This window comes from Podarcis bocagei, assembly GCF_964188305.1.
Source record: "Podarcis bocagei genome assembly, chromosome: 3".
Taxonomy (NCBI): Eukaryota; Metazoa; Chordata; class Lepidosauria; order Squamata; family Lacertidae; genus Podarcis; species Podarcis bocagei.
This window is the reverse complement of record NC_138127.1, coordinates 22,599,001-22,614,721: the sequence shown is the minus strand read 5'-3', so window position 1 is coordinate 22,614,721 and position 15,721 is coordinate 22,599,001. Positions and strand designations below refer to the sequence as shown.

At 43.2% G+C, this 15,721-nt stretch overlaps 1 protein-coding gene across 9 annotated transcripts in view; it reads right to left on the bottom strand.

The window, feature by feature from the left end:
* Positions 1 to 15,305, bottom strand: part of COL19A1 (collagen type XIX alpha 1 chain) — a 219,116-nt gene extending 203,811 nt beyond the window's left edge. For 5 of the 9 annotated variants that reach the window (XM_081186913.1, XM_081186910.1, XM_081186912.1 and 2 more), the window contains exons 1-2: positions 6,359 to 6,463; positions 4,227 to 4,350 (exon numbers count right to left, since the gene is read on the bottom strand). In XM_081186913.1, the coding sequence (XP_081043039.1) occupies positions 4,227 to 4,350; positions 6,359 to 6,460 (226 nt within the window). In that variant the 5' untranslated portion in view covers positions 6,461 to 6,463. Of the gene's footprint in view, positions 1 to 4,226; positions 4,351 to 5,221; positions 5,244 to 6,358; positions 6,464 to 12,254; positions 12,386 to 12,804; positions 12,857 to 15,118 lie in introns of those variants that run through there. The other 4 variants (XM_081186914.1, XM_081186916.1, XM_081186915.1 and 1 more) reach the window with 4 other exon arrangements.
* Between the last annotated feature and the right edge of the window lie 416 nt (positions 15,306 to 15,721).

The following is a 15,721-nucleotide window of genomic DNA, read 5'->3' as shown; positions in this document are numbered from 1 at the left end:
CCGCACCCGGCAGGAGGTCCCGCCGGGTGCGCGAGGCTTGGGGCGGCAGCGGACTGCTTGTGCGCACCTAGAAGCTTGGGGCCAGCTGAGCTCAGCCCGCCCCAAGCTTCTGCATGCCGGCAAGCAGTCCGCTGCCGCCCCAAGCCTCGCGCACCCAGCGGGACCTCCTGCCAGGTGCGGGAGGCTTGGGGCGGCAGCGGACTGCTTGCGCGCACCGAGAAGCTTGGGGCGGGCTGAGCTCAGCTGGCCCCAAGCTTCTAGGTGCGCGCAAGCAGTCCGCTGCCGCCCCAAGCCTCGCGCACCCAGCGGGACCTCCTGCCGGGTGCGGGAGGCTTGGGGCGGCAGCGGACTGCTTGCGCGCACCGAGAAGCTTGGGGCGGGCTGAGCTCAGCTGGCCCCAAGCTTCTAGGTGCGCGCAAGCAGTCCGCTGCCGCCCCAAGCCTCGCGCACCCAGCGGGACCTCCTGCCGGGTGCGCGAGGCTTGCAGACACTCGCCCGAAGCAGGGGGAGCCCTCCAGAGGGCTCCCCGTGCTTCGGGCGACAGGCTGCCGCCCCAAGCCTCGCGCACCCGGTCGGACCTCCTGCCGGGCGCGCGAGGCTTGCAGGCATTCGCCCCATAAGACGCACCCCGATTTCCCCTTCATTTTTGGAGGGGAAAAAGTGCGTCTTATGGGGCGAAAAATACGGTAAGTAAGTTGCACCTACTATCTTCCATTGATTTCAATGGGAAGTACAACCTGATCTTATTTATGCTTACTCGGTAATACAACTCACTTAGTTCAATGGGATGTATTTGGGCATAAATGTGCACAGGATTGCAGCCTTAGTCTGTCAAGACTAAGGGCTCGCCCACACTTCCGTTTGCCCTATGATTTCTAGGCAAAGGTCTGAGAAGTCTTTCATTTGTCCTGCCAATTTCCCCAGGAAAATCACTGAATCAGAACACACATCAATCGGGTTTTCTGTGGATTGATGCTGCAGGCCAAAAGAAAAACCCCTTGGAAGTATAGATAGGGCCCATCTGTAGGAAGATTAGGATCGTAGTAGAATGATGCCCATAATAGGAATTTGGAACACACAGCAATAATCACTAAGGATTTTTTTAAAAAAAACTGACTTGTGTACAATTAAAATGTATAAATTAGCACTTAAAACTCTTTATGGCCCTGCCAACAGAGAAATCTTATGAATCCAGTGAAAACATAAATGTTTCTAAACAACCTTAATCCCTGAAAAGTCAACGAATAAAACAATTACAAGAAATAACTCATTTTTAGTCTAACACATGGCTGTTGACAGCTCCGTGAGCTTCAGTATTGTAACACAACCCTCTCTTTTAGATTTGTTAGATTTTATTTTTAGAAGTAATCACTTCCCTCCAGTAAATGGCTCTTATACCAGCAGTTCTGCACCAGTGAAAACTGAAGGGGAACATTGCTATGAACCAAAAAGCTATCGGCATATGCCCAGGCAGGCTGCTGCAAGCGTAACCAGCATAATCTGCCGCTCTGCAACATCTCTTCTTCTCCCCCAACCCCATCCCTGCCATTTCCTTAATTAATACAATATTAGCTAATTAAATGAAGTCATTCCCCAGGCTCATTCAGGATACTAAGCAGAAAGCAAACCTTACTTCTTCCTTCATAACAGCCCACACATGTAATCTCTCTCTTTTCTTTAGCGTGAGTAATTGCCTTCATATTTCAGTATATGCCACTTTAAAAATCAAGGTTAATTGGGAGCTTTCTGTGAAGTTCCAAGTGTTCTGAGAATCATTTCAATGCAATTAGACCATTGTGTGCGATGTGTAAGAGTCTCAACCCAAAACAGCCATGGACCCAAGGAGAAGCAAACTCAGCAATATAGGATCATCTAAGATTCTAAGGAACGAGGAGGCAGCAGGGAAGGGACAGAGACATAAGGGGATCCTACGAAAGCAGACTCAAAAGGAAATCCAAAGGTGTAAAGAGTTCACTTTTCACTGAATAGTGGTGCAAAAAGAAACTTCAGTAGAATGAGGTGCTTAGAGATTTAGCTCTCCTTTGATATGCCTACTTCAGCAGTTTCTCTTGGCATAAATAACTTTGACTCTTTTCATTATTTTATGCTGAACCAGAAACATTTTGCCTCTCAAACCTCCATCCTCTGCATTTTGGCTCAAAAACTTGTAGATACTTTAAGGCCTATGTTACGGTGGACAGCAGAAATGGGGAAGGTGCAGGGTCTCAATACTGTTTTTAGATATTTTTGTTTATAGTGAAGGGTCACTATTCAGCATCAGTGGTGGACAGCTAACGTTCTCTGGTGAATTTTGTCATTCTTCATTTCTGATAGTCATTTCTGATAGTGCTGATCACCTGAGACCCTGAAAAACAAATAGTCTGTGCATTCAACCATCCAATTAAGGATATATTGCATCCAGAACTTTGTAACTTCACACCTGAAAAGGGCAAGGGAAGGATATGGTAGGTTCACTGGGTAGTTTGCTTTCCATTTCTCTCAGGAGCTGAGATCAGCGAGTCTTGAGGAGGTTTTGCTGCCTTAAGAGTTTAGGAAAGAGACTGTAATGCAAGGTTTGCTTATCCACAGTTCTTGCTACCCTTCAGCACATTTGTAATCACTTAGCACTTATTACTGGTATTTCAAGATGCTTGGAGGTTCCGCTTAACACTGGACTCCTCCTGGTCTAAGAAAAATAATTCTTAAATATATCTTATATAAAATTTTAGCATTTAGATGGGATAGCTCATACCTTCCACCTTCTTGTATGGGTTATATGAACAACGTTGCAAACTGAAAATCAACCCCCTTTCTTTTTTCTATTCAAAAAGTGTTGTTATTTTGTCCACGTGTAAATCAGTAAGATTCTCTCCTACAACATTTGATGTAGATGTCTTAGGACTCAGCTACGCTTTTGTTCATCCCGTGATTTAAAGTCATGGGTCAATCCGCAGAAAAGCCGATTGATGCTTGTTCTCATTCAGCAGTAAACAGCAGGTTTTCCTGGAGAAAGCAGCAGAACAAAAACAAAAAAAAAAAAGGCCCATCGGACCTGTAACTTGAAATCATGGGGCAAGTGTGGATGTGCCCTCTCTGGGGTCATTCTGAATCATCCCAACTGGTGTTGCAGACTGAGCACCAGTGAACTATCAAAATACAAATGCAGTCTATGGCCAGTCCTCAGAAACTGCCAGGTCAACGTTTGATGAAATACAACTAAACCAGCTGTTTCTGCAATTACAAAAACTGATTTAATCCTCAGAAGATGACAACTATCTTGATGATTTTAAGAGGCAGATGGTCCAGAAGTTTTGTGAGGGCCAAAGTGAGCAGCGGCAGAGAGATGTATAAGTGGAAGGGCAGCAGGTTTATATGTGTTTTTTGCAAGGAAAAAAATCAAACAGATGGAAGGAAAAAATAGCAACGCAGCAAAAGTTACAAAGTACTGGTGAAAAGTGTTTCTTCTTCACCTTATATAACTTTTCCCAGGAACCTTTTTTCTTTTTCTTTTTTCTTTTTTTTTTTTTGGTCATTGCACATACAAATTATCAGACAAGCACTGATCCAGAGAAAGGCTAGTGAGGTTCCTAAGCACATTTGCTTATTTGAAGAACAGGCCCATTCATGTCCTTACATTCACTGATTTAAATTGCCAAGCTCATGAACAATTGCATGGAAGAAAATTCCATTAAAAGCAATATGACATTCCCATCTAAGTATCGTCAGGATCATGGTGCAGGACATATAGAACCAAGCAAACCAAACTGCACTCATGACTGTGCTCTGTTTCAAAGCCCAGGCCTGGGTTCTTTTTCAATATGTAACTTAAGAAAATGAGGAAGTATCAGTAGCAGCACAACATAACTGTAAACGATTGCAAGCTCATTCCAAATGTAGACTCCTGTGAGTGGACAGGAAATGGAAATATTGCTGTTAGATACCTTGGGGTGGAAACATCTTTTAATAGAGAAGTTTAATTAAATACTTTCCAGATTAGCTTCCAAAGCTCCATTAACCCTCCATGCATTTCGTTGTACATGCACTTTCCATGTGGTGGTTGTATTATGCAGAGAGTACAACTTTCTACATAGCTGTACCTGCCCTGTTGAACATCTCAAAAAGCCTTCTGTGCTTTCCAAACGACTGGACTATTCTCTCAAAAGCAACAATATCACCCTGACAAAGTTTCTGTGCCTAATTAGAAAGGAAGAGGAATAAAGAAATACCTGTTTTATCAGTGACTGCTATAGAATGAGAGACTGGAAGAAGGATGGCCAACCCAAGCCAAATTATGCAAGATCCAATTGCCTTCATCTCCTCTTGAACACATGTGAACAAATGACCAGAAATCTGAAATGAAAACATTCATGATTAAAAACACTCTTAGGATTCCACTGCAATCAAGCGGGTTGCCTTATGGATGTCCAGCCTAGACATATCCAGATTTAGACACCAGTGCTCAAATTACAAGGGGCCAAAGAAGACTTGACCTTGCTTACCTGCTGTGACAGGTACTGTTTTAAGGTTATGTGGAGCATGATTTGGCTAAAATGTGGGGGAAGTTGGGACTTACAAATTTCATTTAAAGCCCCTCTACTTCTTCCACTGAAAATTGTTAGGCATGCCTGAGTTCATTGAAATCAATGGACTCAGGTTCAGCTTGTTTATTTTATTATTAGTAATTATATGCTGCCTTTTGAGGCAAAACCCTCACAAGGCAACCTACAATAAATATAATTAGTTGCGTAAAAGTATAGGATAATTTAGTTTCATGTACATAGCAGAAGTTCTCAGCTGGAGCCATATCTAGACAGGATGGAGGGGTGATGAAATACTGCTCCATCTTCCTCTGTGGGTCTCAGGAATTTGCACATGATTTCCCCCTTACACTTTTGTTTCATGGGTTAAGGGACTAGTACTTGAGAAGCTTCCCCCTGTATTTAAAATTAATCATATTTTTTGTGAAGTCTAAAATAAAATCACATCAACGAAGCAATCTTCCTCTCTATACTTATCAAACCCTTTAACTACATTGCTGCCATTTAATATAAAACCTACATAATTATGAATCATCTAAATATTCCCTTTTTAGATACATATGCATACTGGTACACACGTACATACACACAAACAAATGTAGCAAAATACACATGAGTTATAAGGGGAAAAGAGGCGTATAGACTGTTGAGCCATTAATGTAGTACTATACATACGTACTCACCTGGGGGTAAATCTCATTGACTAAATTCAGTGGGTCTTACTTCTGAATTGAGATGTGTTGTAACATAATTGGTTGGATGATTCCCTGCTAACAGCTAATTACGGTCCAAATCTAAAAATGGAAACCAGCTGTTTGTGTACTTTCTATGAGCATCCCTGATGACCAATAGCGATTTTTTAACACACATCCATGACTGTATAATAAATCCTTAGTTCATTATTCTGCCTGGGAAATATAGACAATTTCTAGTTGTTGAGAAGCCCATGTTGAGTATAACTGCTGCTCTGAGGACCCAGTTCTGGTCCTCTCATTAGGCAGGGTGAAGCAGTCACCTCAAGCAGCTGATTTGGGGGTCATAAAATGATAGCAAGTTGTTAGTTACTTAATTTATTATTATTCTATCTGCAGAGGCAGAGATGGGGTAGCTGTAGCACTTTCTGCCACAGTTGCAAAAATAACTTGACTGGTCTTGGGTACCAAGGTTGGGAAGGAGTGACTTTTGCTGCTCTGCCTCAGGCAGCCAGATGTCTGGGGCCAGCCCTAGAGCCATAGGTTGTACCTCTTTCTATTGCGGCCTTTGAATAATTTCTGTTTCACGGGCATTTTATTTTTGCCATTTGGGAGCAGAAAATAATTTTACATTGTGCTGACCAATGACTGCTAGAAATGTTTTAAAATTTGATATGTATTGACTGCATGTTATTTATGTAGGCTCTCTGTAACTTTGCTTACTGAAATAGCCTGTGATTGATGGTAACACAACTAAGGTGAACTTCATTTTCAATTTTCCATCCGTGAACTATACTTCCTCTCACTTCTGCAAAAATCACAAGCAGTTGTGAAGAGAGAGAAGAGTCATCAGTCAAGTACAATGTGTATCATTTATTAGTGTGAAAAAAGCACGCGTGCACATACAAAGGGTGTTTGCAGGCTAATTTTAGACTTATAAGAAGACAATGAAGAGTACTTCTCAGCTACTTTTTTAGATTGTTGAGTAATAGGTTTTCAGCTATGCTAAGGTCGAATATATTGGTCAAAAGACCACCAAATTATCATGTGTTAGTAATAGCTGATTAGCATTTTTAGTTTTGATTATTTTTAGCCTATGGTACTTAAAGTTAAACTACATGCACTCACTATGAGCAGGATGAGTGGAGCAGTCACAATCTCATACTGATGTATCATTCCTATATCTAGATTTCTTTTCCTTTTTTCTTTTTCTTTTTCAGCAGCTTTCATGTCTCAGAAAATATGTAAATGAGGGGGAAAGGACAGTTCCATTTTGGACTGCATAAAAGAAGAATGTATACAACAAAATATTTTTGTCATCTATACACAATCAATCATTTCTTCTAAATCACTTATAATGAAAAGAGAATTCAGACTTTAACAGAACATAGTAAAATGCAAAAAAAAAAAAAAAAAATCCAAATAAGGATGATTATTTATTTACTGTATATGAAAAAGTGTCCGGGTCAAACTATGCAGTAAGTGTAGTATTTTTTTCCACATGAATGTGAAGCATGGAAGACCCCGTCCAGATAAAGACAATAGAATGGGGGAAGAATATACACAGACCTAACCCTTTGCCTCCCCACTATGATACCTATTCCGATCCAGGGTTATGGTGGTACACCAACAATTTGCATGGGGGGAGGGAGGGACGGACTTCAACTTTCAACTTCAACCTATGGGAATTGCTGACAAGGGTCCCCCAATCTAGGTCAGGATCACAGTGGGGTAGGAGGGTCAAAACCCCATTGCCCTTGTGCTAGAATCCCAATCTAGATCAGGGCCCCCACACTGGCAATCTGTCTTTTTCTTTAAACTGCATTTAATAGTGAAAGAGTTAATGCAGAGGTTTTCACCCTTTTTGAGTCTACAGCTCCCATAACCAACTACAGTGGTGCCTCGCAAGACGAAATTAATCCATTCCGCGAGTCTCTTCGTCTAGCGGTTTTTTCGTCTTGCGAAGCAACCCTATTAGCGGCTTAGCGGATTAGCGCTATTAGCGGTTTAGCGGCTATTAAAGGCTTAGCGGCTAAAAGGCTATTAGCGGCTTAGCAGCTTAGAAAAAGGGGGGGGAGAGGAAAAAAATCGGAACACTCGCAAGACGTTTTCGTCTTGCAAAGCAAGCCCATAGGGAAAATCGTCTTGCGAAGCAGTTCAAAAACGGAAAACCCTTTCGTCTAGTGGGTTTTCCGTCTTGCGAGGCATTCGTCTTGCGGGGCACCACTGTACGTTCTTTCTGCGGCACGCCCTGTGGAGCTCAGGAGCCCAGTTATGTCACCTCTTGCCTACAGAGCTGGCAGCATCTCGCCCTTTTTCAAACACCTTCCCTTGTGGAGTGTTCCCTCAAACTCCTCTCTCCTTTCCTTGGGAGTCCTCCGGACAGCTGCCGCTGCCGTCCTTGATCTCTGAGCTGTCCCCCCACACCCCAAAGAGAGGTGCCTCCCAGAGGCACCAATCGCCTGTGGAGCTTATAGCCAGGGCTGCTACAATAAACAAGAGGACATCAGAGCAGGGAGGGAAGGAAGGAAAGGACAGAGGCCAGTGTTGCCCATGGCACCCCTGACCATCCTTCAACCACGGCACACTGGTTGAAAGACACTGAGTTAATGTATTGTTGGGAGTACGTGGGGAGGGCACAGATCCCCCTAAATTCCTCGATCTAGTAAATGTTAGAATTTATCACTGCTTAAGAGGGTTAAAGAGGGTTAGACTTTAAATTGCTGCACTCAGCTATCCTTGTCCCGTAAACTGCCTGGCAGAGAAGCTACCAAGAGGAACCATCCATAGGTTATCGATGGCCGAGTCATTGACCTAATAAAAGACACAGAGAGAAGCCAACAGCAAGTCTAAGACTATTAGCCCGGCGCTGCGCTCTGGCTGGTTAGCAGAAGACAATGCCAGAGGGGACATTGCCCAGTTTGCAGTGGGCAATGATGAAAGCTGAAGGCCAATAGATATGGCCTTGTGGAATCTCGCACTGCTCAGAGATTGGGTGGCATGCAGCAGTATCTTCCCATTTGGCCCTCAGTGGGGTAATATAGGCTGCTCCTACTTCAGATCCATTGGTACCATCTATATGTTGTGTTCACGTTAATGTTGCCTTTATAAGGCCAACAGCAAGAAGAGGCTGTGGTTGATTCTTTATTTTGGAAGTCAGACTCACTAAAAAACAAAAAAGAAGGTAGTTGAGAGATGGCAAAATCGTGCTTGAATCTCATTTGGATAAATGGATTCTAGGAGCATATGCCTAAATTCTATTGCCTTTCTCAAGGAGTTGGAAAGCATTTTTCATGCATGGCACTCAACACAACTTTCAGACTCTTGCACACTATTTAAGTGCATTTTTCAACTGAATGTACGTTTTAGCCAAAAATATTACATGGGAATCATAGATGCATAAAATACAAAAACCAGTTTAAGATTCTGCAAACAGCTTAAGCCTTATTCCATTTCTTGGTTTTTCTTTTCTGGTTACATGCAGGAAATAAATCTGTCTGTATTTGTATGATTTGATGGAATGTCATTAGAAGATCCTGTGGGAAGCCTCTATAGCTGACTCAGAAGTTGGGTTTTGGATTTATGTTTTCTTTCAGTTTGGCTGACATATTGCTTCTTTGAGAAAATAAATAAATAAAAATATCATTTTTAAAAGGTGGCTTTATTGGAATTCTAAGGACCAAAATGACACATTATAGAAAGTGAGCACTCTTTAATCTCCCAACTTTTTTTACCTGAGAGGTGGGGCCTGCCAATTTGGACAGATCAGCAGGGAAGGGAAACAAGGGTGTCTGGGTCTTTAACCTTTCATTCCAGCCCTATTTTCCTGATCTAAAGCTCACTTTGTATATTGCCCAGAAGGGGAAACAAACAGTACAGGAACAAACAATTTTTAAAAATCCCTTCATCTGTGCAGCCTTGTTGCTGCATTTCAGTAAAAAACAAACAAAACAAAAACCAAAAAAGTGTAGGGAAATAAATTATATTCTCCAGGCATAATGTGTAGTATGACCCTAAGAGGCAATGAATCTCAAGTTCTGAAAACCTTTCTGGCAATCTGCAGATCTTAGGCTACGTACACATTAATGGCTTAAAATACAGTTAGGTGTACTGCAAGTCACGTTTGCAAATCACATTTGCACGTTGCTATCCACTAGAGAGAGCAGGGATGTCTTTACCTGATGCACATTACCTGTTCAGTTTCCCCCCAACCCCCCAAAGCCATATTCATGAAGCTGTCATCTGTGCATGCACGGCCATCTGAGTTGTCTCACCTCAGCTTAACTGCAGAGAGAACATGCGTTTCTATTTTCAAAACATGTGGAAGCTCGTTTGAGGAAAAATGCATCCGTTCAGCAGCAGTACTTTTCAAAGAACTACATGATAGACATGGGTTGTAGCTAATGTCATGTGTACTTGATGTCAAACGCCATTGGTGCACACACACTGGAGCAAACAAACAGTAATGGGTACACAGCCTTAGCTTTCTGTACTAGTTTGCATCATATCTATAGATAGAGATGTTTTTAGTTGCACAAGCCAGGTATAAACATTTTAAATAAATGATGTATTTGTGTGTGTATATATTTTAAAAATAAGTGTCATGCACATTAAAAATTGGAATCGTCCCACCTTTCCCACAGTATCTTACATTGTAGGTCCTCGGTGTTTCTGTTTGTATGTTTCATTTCAACCTATCCTTGCCCCCGCTATGATTCCTGCAAGCTTGAATTTAAGGCATTATTGAGAGTTATAGCCAATGCTAGTCTTACTCATAGTAGGTCCATTTATATCAGTGGCCCTAAGTTAGACATCCCAATTAATTTCAATGAGTACAAGTAGGACTATTGGATACAACATAGGCACAGCAATCCAAGCTACAGGAAGCCAGGGTAATTCATACCGTGGTAAACTACCCTTAAGAGGGATGCGGGTTGCACTGTGGTCTAAATCACAGAGCCTAGGGTTTGCCAATCAGAAGGTCGGCGGTTTGAATCCCCCAACGGGGTGAGCTCCCGTTGCCCGATCCCTGCTCCTGTCAACCTAGCAGTTCAAAAGCACACAGTACAAGTAGATAAATAGGTACTGCTCCAACGGGAAGGTAAACTGTGTTTCTGTGCGCTGCTCTGGTTCACCAGAAACGGCTTAGTCATGCTGGCCACATGACCTGGAAGCTGTACGCCGGCTCCCTCGGTCAGTAAAGCGAGATGAGTGCTGCAACCCTAGAGTCGTCCACGACTGGACCTAACGGTCAGGGGTCCCTTTACCTAAACTACCCTTATTTAAAACTCTATTGGGAAGCAAAGATATTGCCAGCTGAGGCAGCCCAAGCTTAGCAGCGGTAAAACAAGCTTTTAAAATAAAGTTTGACTTAGACCGTTCTTTTTGCCAGTGTAATGTCCGCTAGGTTGCTAGTCACATGAGTGAACTGAAAGGAGTTTTGAATAGGGGTAAGTTTCCCCCTATCCCATCCCTGCTATACCCCTTTGAGGGACTTACCCTCATTTGGACATGCTGGTGTATCTATGGTTGAGCCAGGATGAAGACCCTCCACATGCGCAGGCAGAGACCTTCTTATTCCAAACTCCTGGTTCCAAACTCCTGGCTCATTCCTGGTGATCTTGGGATTTGTTTTGTTCTCCAAGGGCTTGCTGATATTGACTGGGTGTGCTAAACCCAATGGCAACCCTGACTTTCATGTGACTATCCATTACGAGGGGCCTGCACGCATTCCTTGCATAACTGAGCAGAAGAAACTGGGAAGGACATCTGTGTGGCTCCATCTTTATTCACACAAGTTATTGTACTTGGTAAGGACAACAAAAGTAGTCACATCACTTGTCTGGAAAACCCACTTGCAGATACTGATTGTTTTTATTGACCCAAGGCAGTGCCGCTCCTTTTTCTAATGCATTTCAATTGCTATTTCTTGCAAGCTGCTTTGGCCAGGCTTGCTTAAATTATCATCTGCCCACCTTCAGGAAGAAGTGTGCATGCAGAACTCACAGGGCATTAGTCTGCCATTCTGAAGCTTACTTTCTAAAAGAAAGTGTACTAGAGACCACACCTAACCAATAGTTTCAAAATGCATCCTATAATTCCTGCCACCTAATCTGCGTGGGAGGTACCTTCGTGATTGCTCACACATGAGATATTGTTTAGCATGGCTGTCAACCTTTTTCAAGCTAGGTTCCTTTGTTTTCAATAATTGTGTTAAGAAAAAATCAGTAGGTAAAGCTTGCATTACAGCATCTTCATGCCAGAGCGATGGAAGAACCTCACCGGTTGAATTTCTGGTTCTGTGTCACACAGCTGTTAAAAGTAGATGATTTATGGAATGAACTTGCATTCCTGTTTACTTTCACCCCTTAATTCCAGAGCTGAATCCTACCACTAGAAACAGATTCCAATGGCTATTTTCTTGCTGGCTGCATTCATTCTTAGCTGGGAAGTATTAGGCATAGAGATTCCTGCTGATTTCTCACCTTCCTTTCCTGTTGCAGTGCAACGCTCAAGCCAGTGTCTATGCACTGCCCATTCCCACCGCCCTTCCGTCTTCCAAAATTGGATAGGAAAAAAATGCTCTATAGCCCAGCTTCTCTCTCTGCCCAAGCTTGGAGCTCGCTTCAGAACAGGCCGAGCCACGGCGGGCAGGTGGGCTTGTTCACGTACTTCAGCACCTACCCAGAGTTTCCTGGCAGTTAAGGGCAAATAAACATTGAATCTCCTAAACTAGGAGGTATTAGCCAACCTTAAAAGCTGGACCACTTTAGACCGCTTGCGCATTTCCTTCATGTAACAGATCCATTACCTGAGATTTCTAGAGCACATTGGAGAATACTTGAGCCTTTCTTTCATACATACACGCCTGAGAAGGGACTACCAAGCACATATAATGGACCTTTACCTGTGCTTCCTCTCAGCCTCACTCCAAAGCAATTTTAGGTGCTTAGCCCACACACACATATGTGAAAGAGCGACTCCTCTCAGAAAACCCTTGCCTGGAGAAGAAAATATCAATTACCTTTAGAGAGGAGGATGTCACGTACGACCTACTTCCTTGCCTGCCTGTGCAAGAAAAGCTCACCTAGGCCTAGTCTACATATGCAGCAGACAAGTAGTAATGAGGGCAAGAAAGAGTGAATGGAATGTATCACTTCAACCTGTGGGAATTTGGAAGGGGGGGATCCCATTTTTAAATATTGTTCTGTGTTTAACCTGCTCCCTCTGGGGGGGGGGGAAACAACTTTAGCAAGGAGACAGCCAGCAACTCTGGGAATAGACTAGCCTGGTGTAGTATATACTTAATTGGAGGTAATTTTTACATGAGGAAGCAGCTAAAGATTGCAATGCTCCCCTGCTGCCTGTGAAGTGGTACAGTCCTCTTTAACCCCCACAGGCTTTTACTGCCTGATTTTGCTATTGTAACTTGATTGGGCCCAGGCAGTACAGTAGTTTCCTCCAACTCTTCAGCTGGCAGCAGGTACAGTTATGGCCTTTTTGCCACAGCCTGTTTATTATTTGTACAGCTTTCCAGACGGCTCTATTTATCCTCATATCAGAAAAGTCCTTACCTGCTAATGTTTGTTAGGAGCAAAGGATTTTGATTGAAGCACAGGAGCAAGGCTAGTAAAAAAAAATATGGCAGCCTTAGAGGCAAGTCACATCAGAGTGTGAAGCCAATGCTGCTTATTGTGGCTGCTCCCCTGCTTTCAAAGGCTAATGGGGCTTTGACATTTCTATTTTAAGCCTTTCACATCCTGATTAACAACACCTAACACCTTTTCCATTGGGAAATGGCATCCTCTAATGCTCTCATCAGAGCCCTTTGAATGTCACAAAGTGAGCACATGTGGTCCAAACTCAGGGCGCTTCCAGCCATGAACTTGCCATGTCAGAACAGTGTGAGGTGTGTGTGCTTATTCTGGCAACGGAGTGATTGATTTAGGTACCCTTAGAAATATGCAGTTCACAGGTTTGTTTGCTTTAAGCATGACGGGAAGCAAGCAAAACAATGGTTCAATGTAAGTGCATGCCCAAAGCCACCCTGATTTTAAAATATAAGAGAAGCCACTCTTGAGAGAAAACTTCAGAACTGAAGACAGTTCCCCCAGTGGACTAGATCAGATCTGTAGTGAGGATTAACAAAGTGAGGCAGGCTGTAAGATGGGAGGGTAGGGGGAATTGTTATTGCTTTCAAAAGTTACTTTGCTCTTAATAAGCAATGCATTTCATGGTGTATTCATATATTTAAAACATATTACTTTCCCCTATGGCAGGCATGTCCAAAATCCGTCTCAGGGGCCTGCCAGTCAGTTTAATCCAGCACCTGCGGCAGTCTATTTCCTGGGGTAAAATCCTAAAAAAAGCTGAGCGACTTCAATCCTAAAAAAGGTCAACAACTATGCTTGGCCCATTGGTCGGCCCTCACAGCCCTTCACTTCATCAAATCTGGCCCTCTTTGAAAAAAGTTTGGACACCACTGCCGTATGGGAACTGTACTTGCCCCTCACAGATCTACAGTTCCCAGCACACTTAAACTACAATTCCCAGAAGTCTTTGGAGGGGATAGGTGCTTTAAATGTGTGGTGTGTAATGCGACCAGAGTTTAGCGTTGCTCATTATGAGTGACAGTGGTATAAGCAAAAGCACGAGGGCATTCCGTTATCCATTTTCCACCACATCACGTAACGGTCACAATGGAACCAACCCAAGCACCTCACCACCAGCAAAGGGAATGCACCACCCTTAACCACATCTGGAACCCGCACAGGGAAATATTTCTATTTCATTTTTAGAAGTTTATGCGGTGTGGTAGAAAGGGGGAGACTGAGAGTGCCATACCTTGGAACCCACAAAGTGGTTCTTAATCAAGACTTTTAACTTGCTTCCCCCCCCCCCCTTAGCTAATTAAAAAAGCAAATAAATATGGAGCACCTCTGTGTTGCATCCATTTTAGTGGGACACTTAAGCATGTGCCTAACATCTCTTCCGTTCCAATTAATGGGACTTAAAAGCTGTTAACTTCGGCTACAACATGCCCCGGTTGCTTATGGGATTCTGTATGACAGCAGTATAATATTTAAATAATCAGAAATTGTACAGATATGGAAAGAAACCATCCCACCTCAGAATGTGACTAAATAGGGAATTGAATAGCATCCTTGTTCAGTGTGTGTGTGTTTGGAGAAGAGGGGTTCATTTATAGGAGGTTATGGGCTACCATTCTGCTTACTCAGGTGTGTACCTGGGAGGGGACAACACTCTCTTGGTCCCAAATGCAGGATCTCTAGCAATATTACGAAACAAAATATCCCCGACAGCAAGAGAGAGAAATAGAATCCAGCAAAAAGCAGAAGCACTATAGTTCCTCATGGGAGCTGTGCTGCTTTAGAATTTCAGCATCCCACTATGACTTTCTTTTCCTTCACAATATACACACGCAATTTAGTGCAACGGCCCCTAGAAGACAGAGCAACGCACCCACACCCTCACAGTTATTTCCTTTGGTATATAGACATTGAACAAAATATACCCACAAGCTTCATTATCACTGCATCAGTTTGTACATGTTAAGCCTTGCATGTGCTTTAAACTGTTCCCTGTGCCTTATGGAACAGGGCATTCATTTAAAACCAGCGTATCCGTGCAAAAAGAAAAAGGAAAAAAAGTACCTGTTTTCCCATCACACAGCTACACAGACTGCACAGTGTAACAAGCACAGAATGACAGCTATTGATATACCAGCGCACAATCTATAATACCATTTATATAGAGGGCTCAGTTGTGACACTGTCAAAACCAGAGCAAACCAACCAAGCAGAGCACACGGTACTTTGCAGTGTATACTGGGTGTAAATCAGCTGATCGCAAACAAGAGGCTCTTACCTTTGATTAAGTTCCCCCTCCCCAGAAGCGCAGCAAATGCCTGTACAAAGCTGCTGTAGTTGCCGAAGAGTTGCTGGAGTCTCTAAAGAGTGGGAGAAGGGGACGCAGTTCTGTCCTTATTAGTCTCACACGGTGTGACCCTCCCACTCAGCAAGCACACAGAGAGAATACAACTGTACGGCAGGACAGCCCCCAGCTCTGGCACCAGTTTTTGCAAAAAGAGAGCGAGCGAGCGAGCGAGCGAGCGAGCGAGCGAGAGAACACATGCTTAAGAGGTTGCAATGCAAATCTGGTAATAATATTAAAAGGGTTAGGTATGGATTGTCTAAAGCTGTGTCACAGATAAGACTGCCTGGGGTTTGACTGCATGAATGAAAGGGGTGTCTGGTTTCAGCGCACCGACTCTGAAGTACTGTACATGATACGAGCACAACAGCAGGGGAGTAGATTCCGCTCCCCCAGCATGTTAAGTGTAGCCACATCTCATTAATTTTATATACTTTATCATAAATTTAAAATCAACCAGCCATGGGAATGCACCTATTTATGGCACCGATGCTGCAGAGAATAGTGGATGGCTGCTGTTTGATTTGCCTTTTTTAA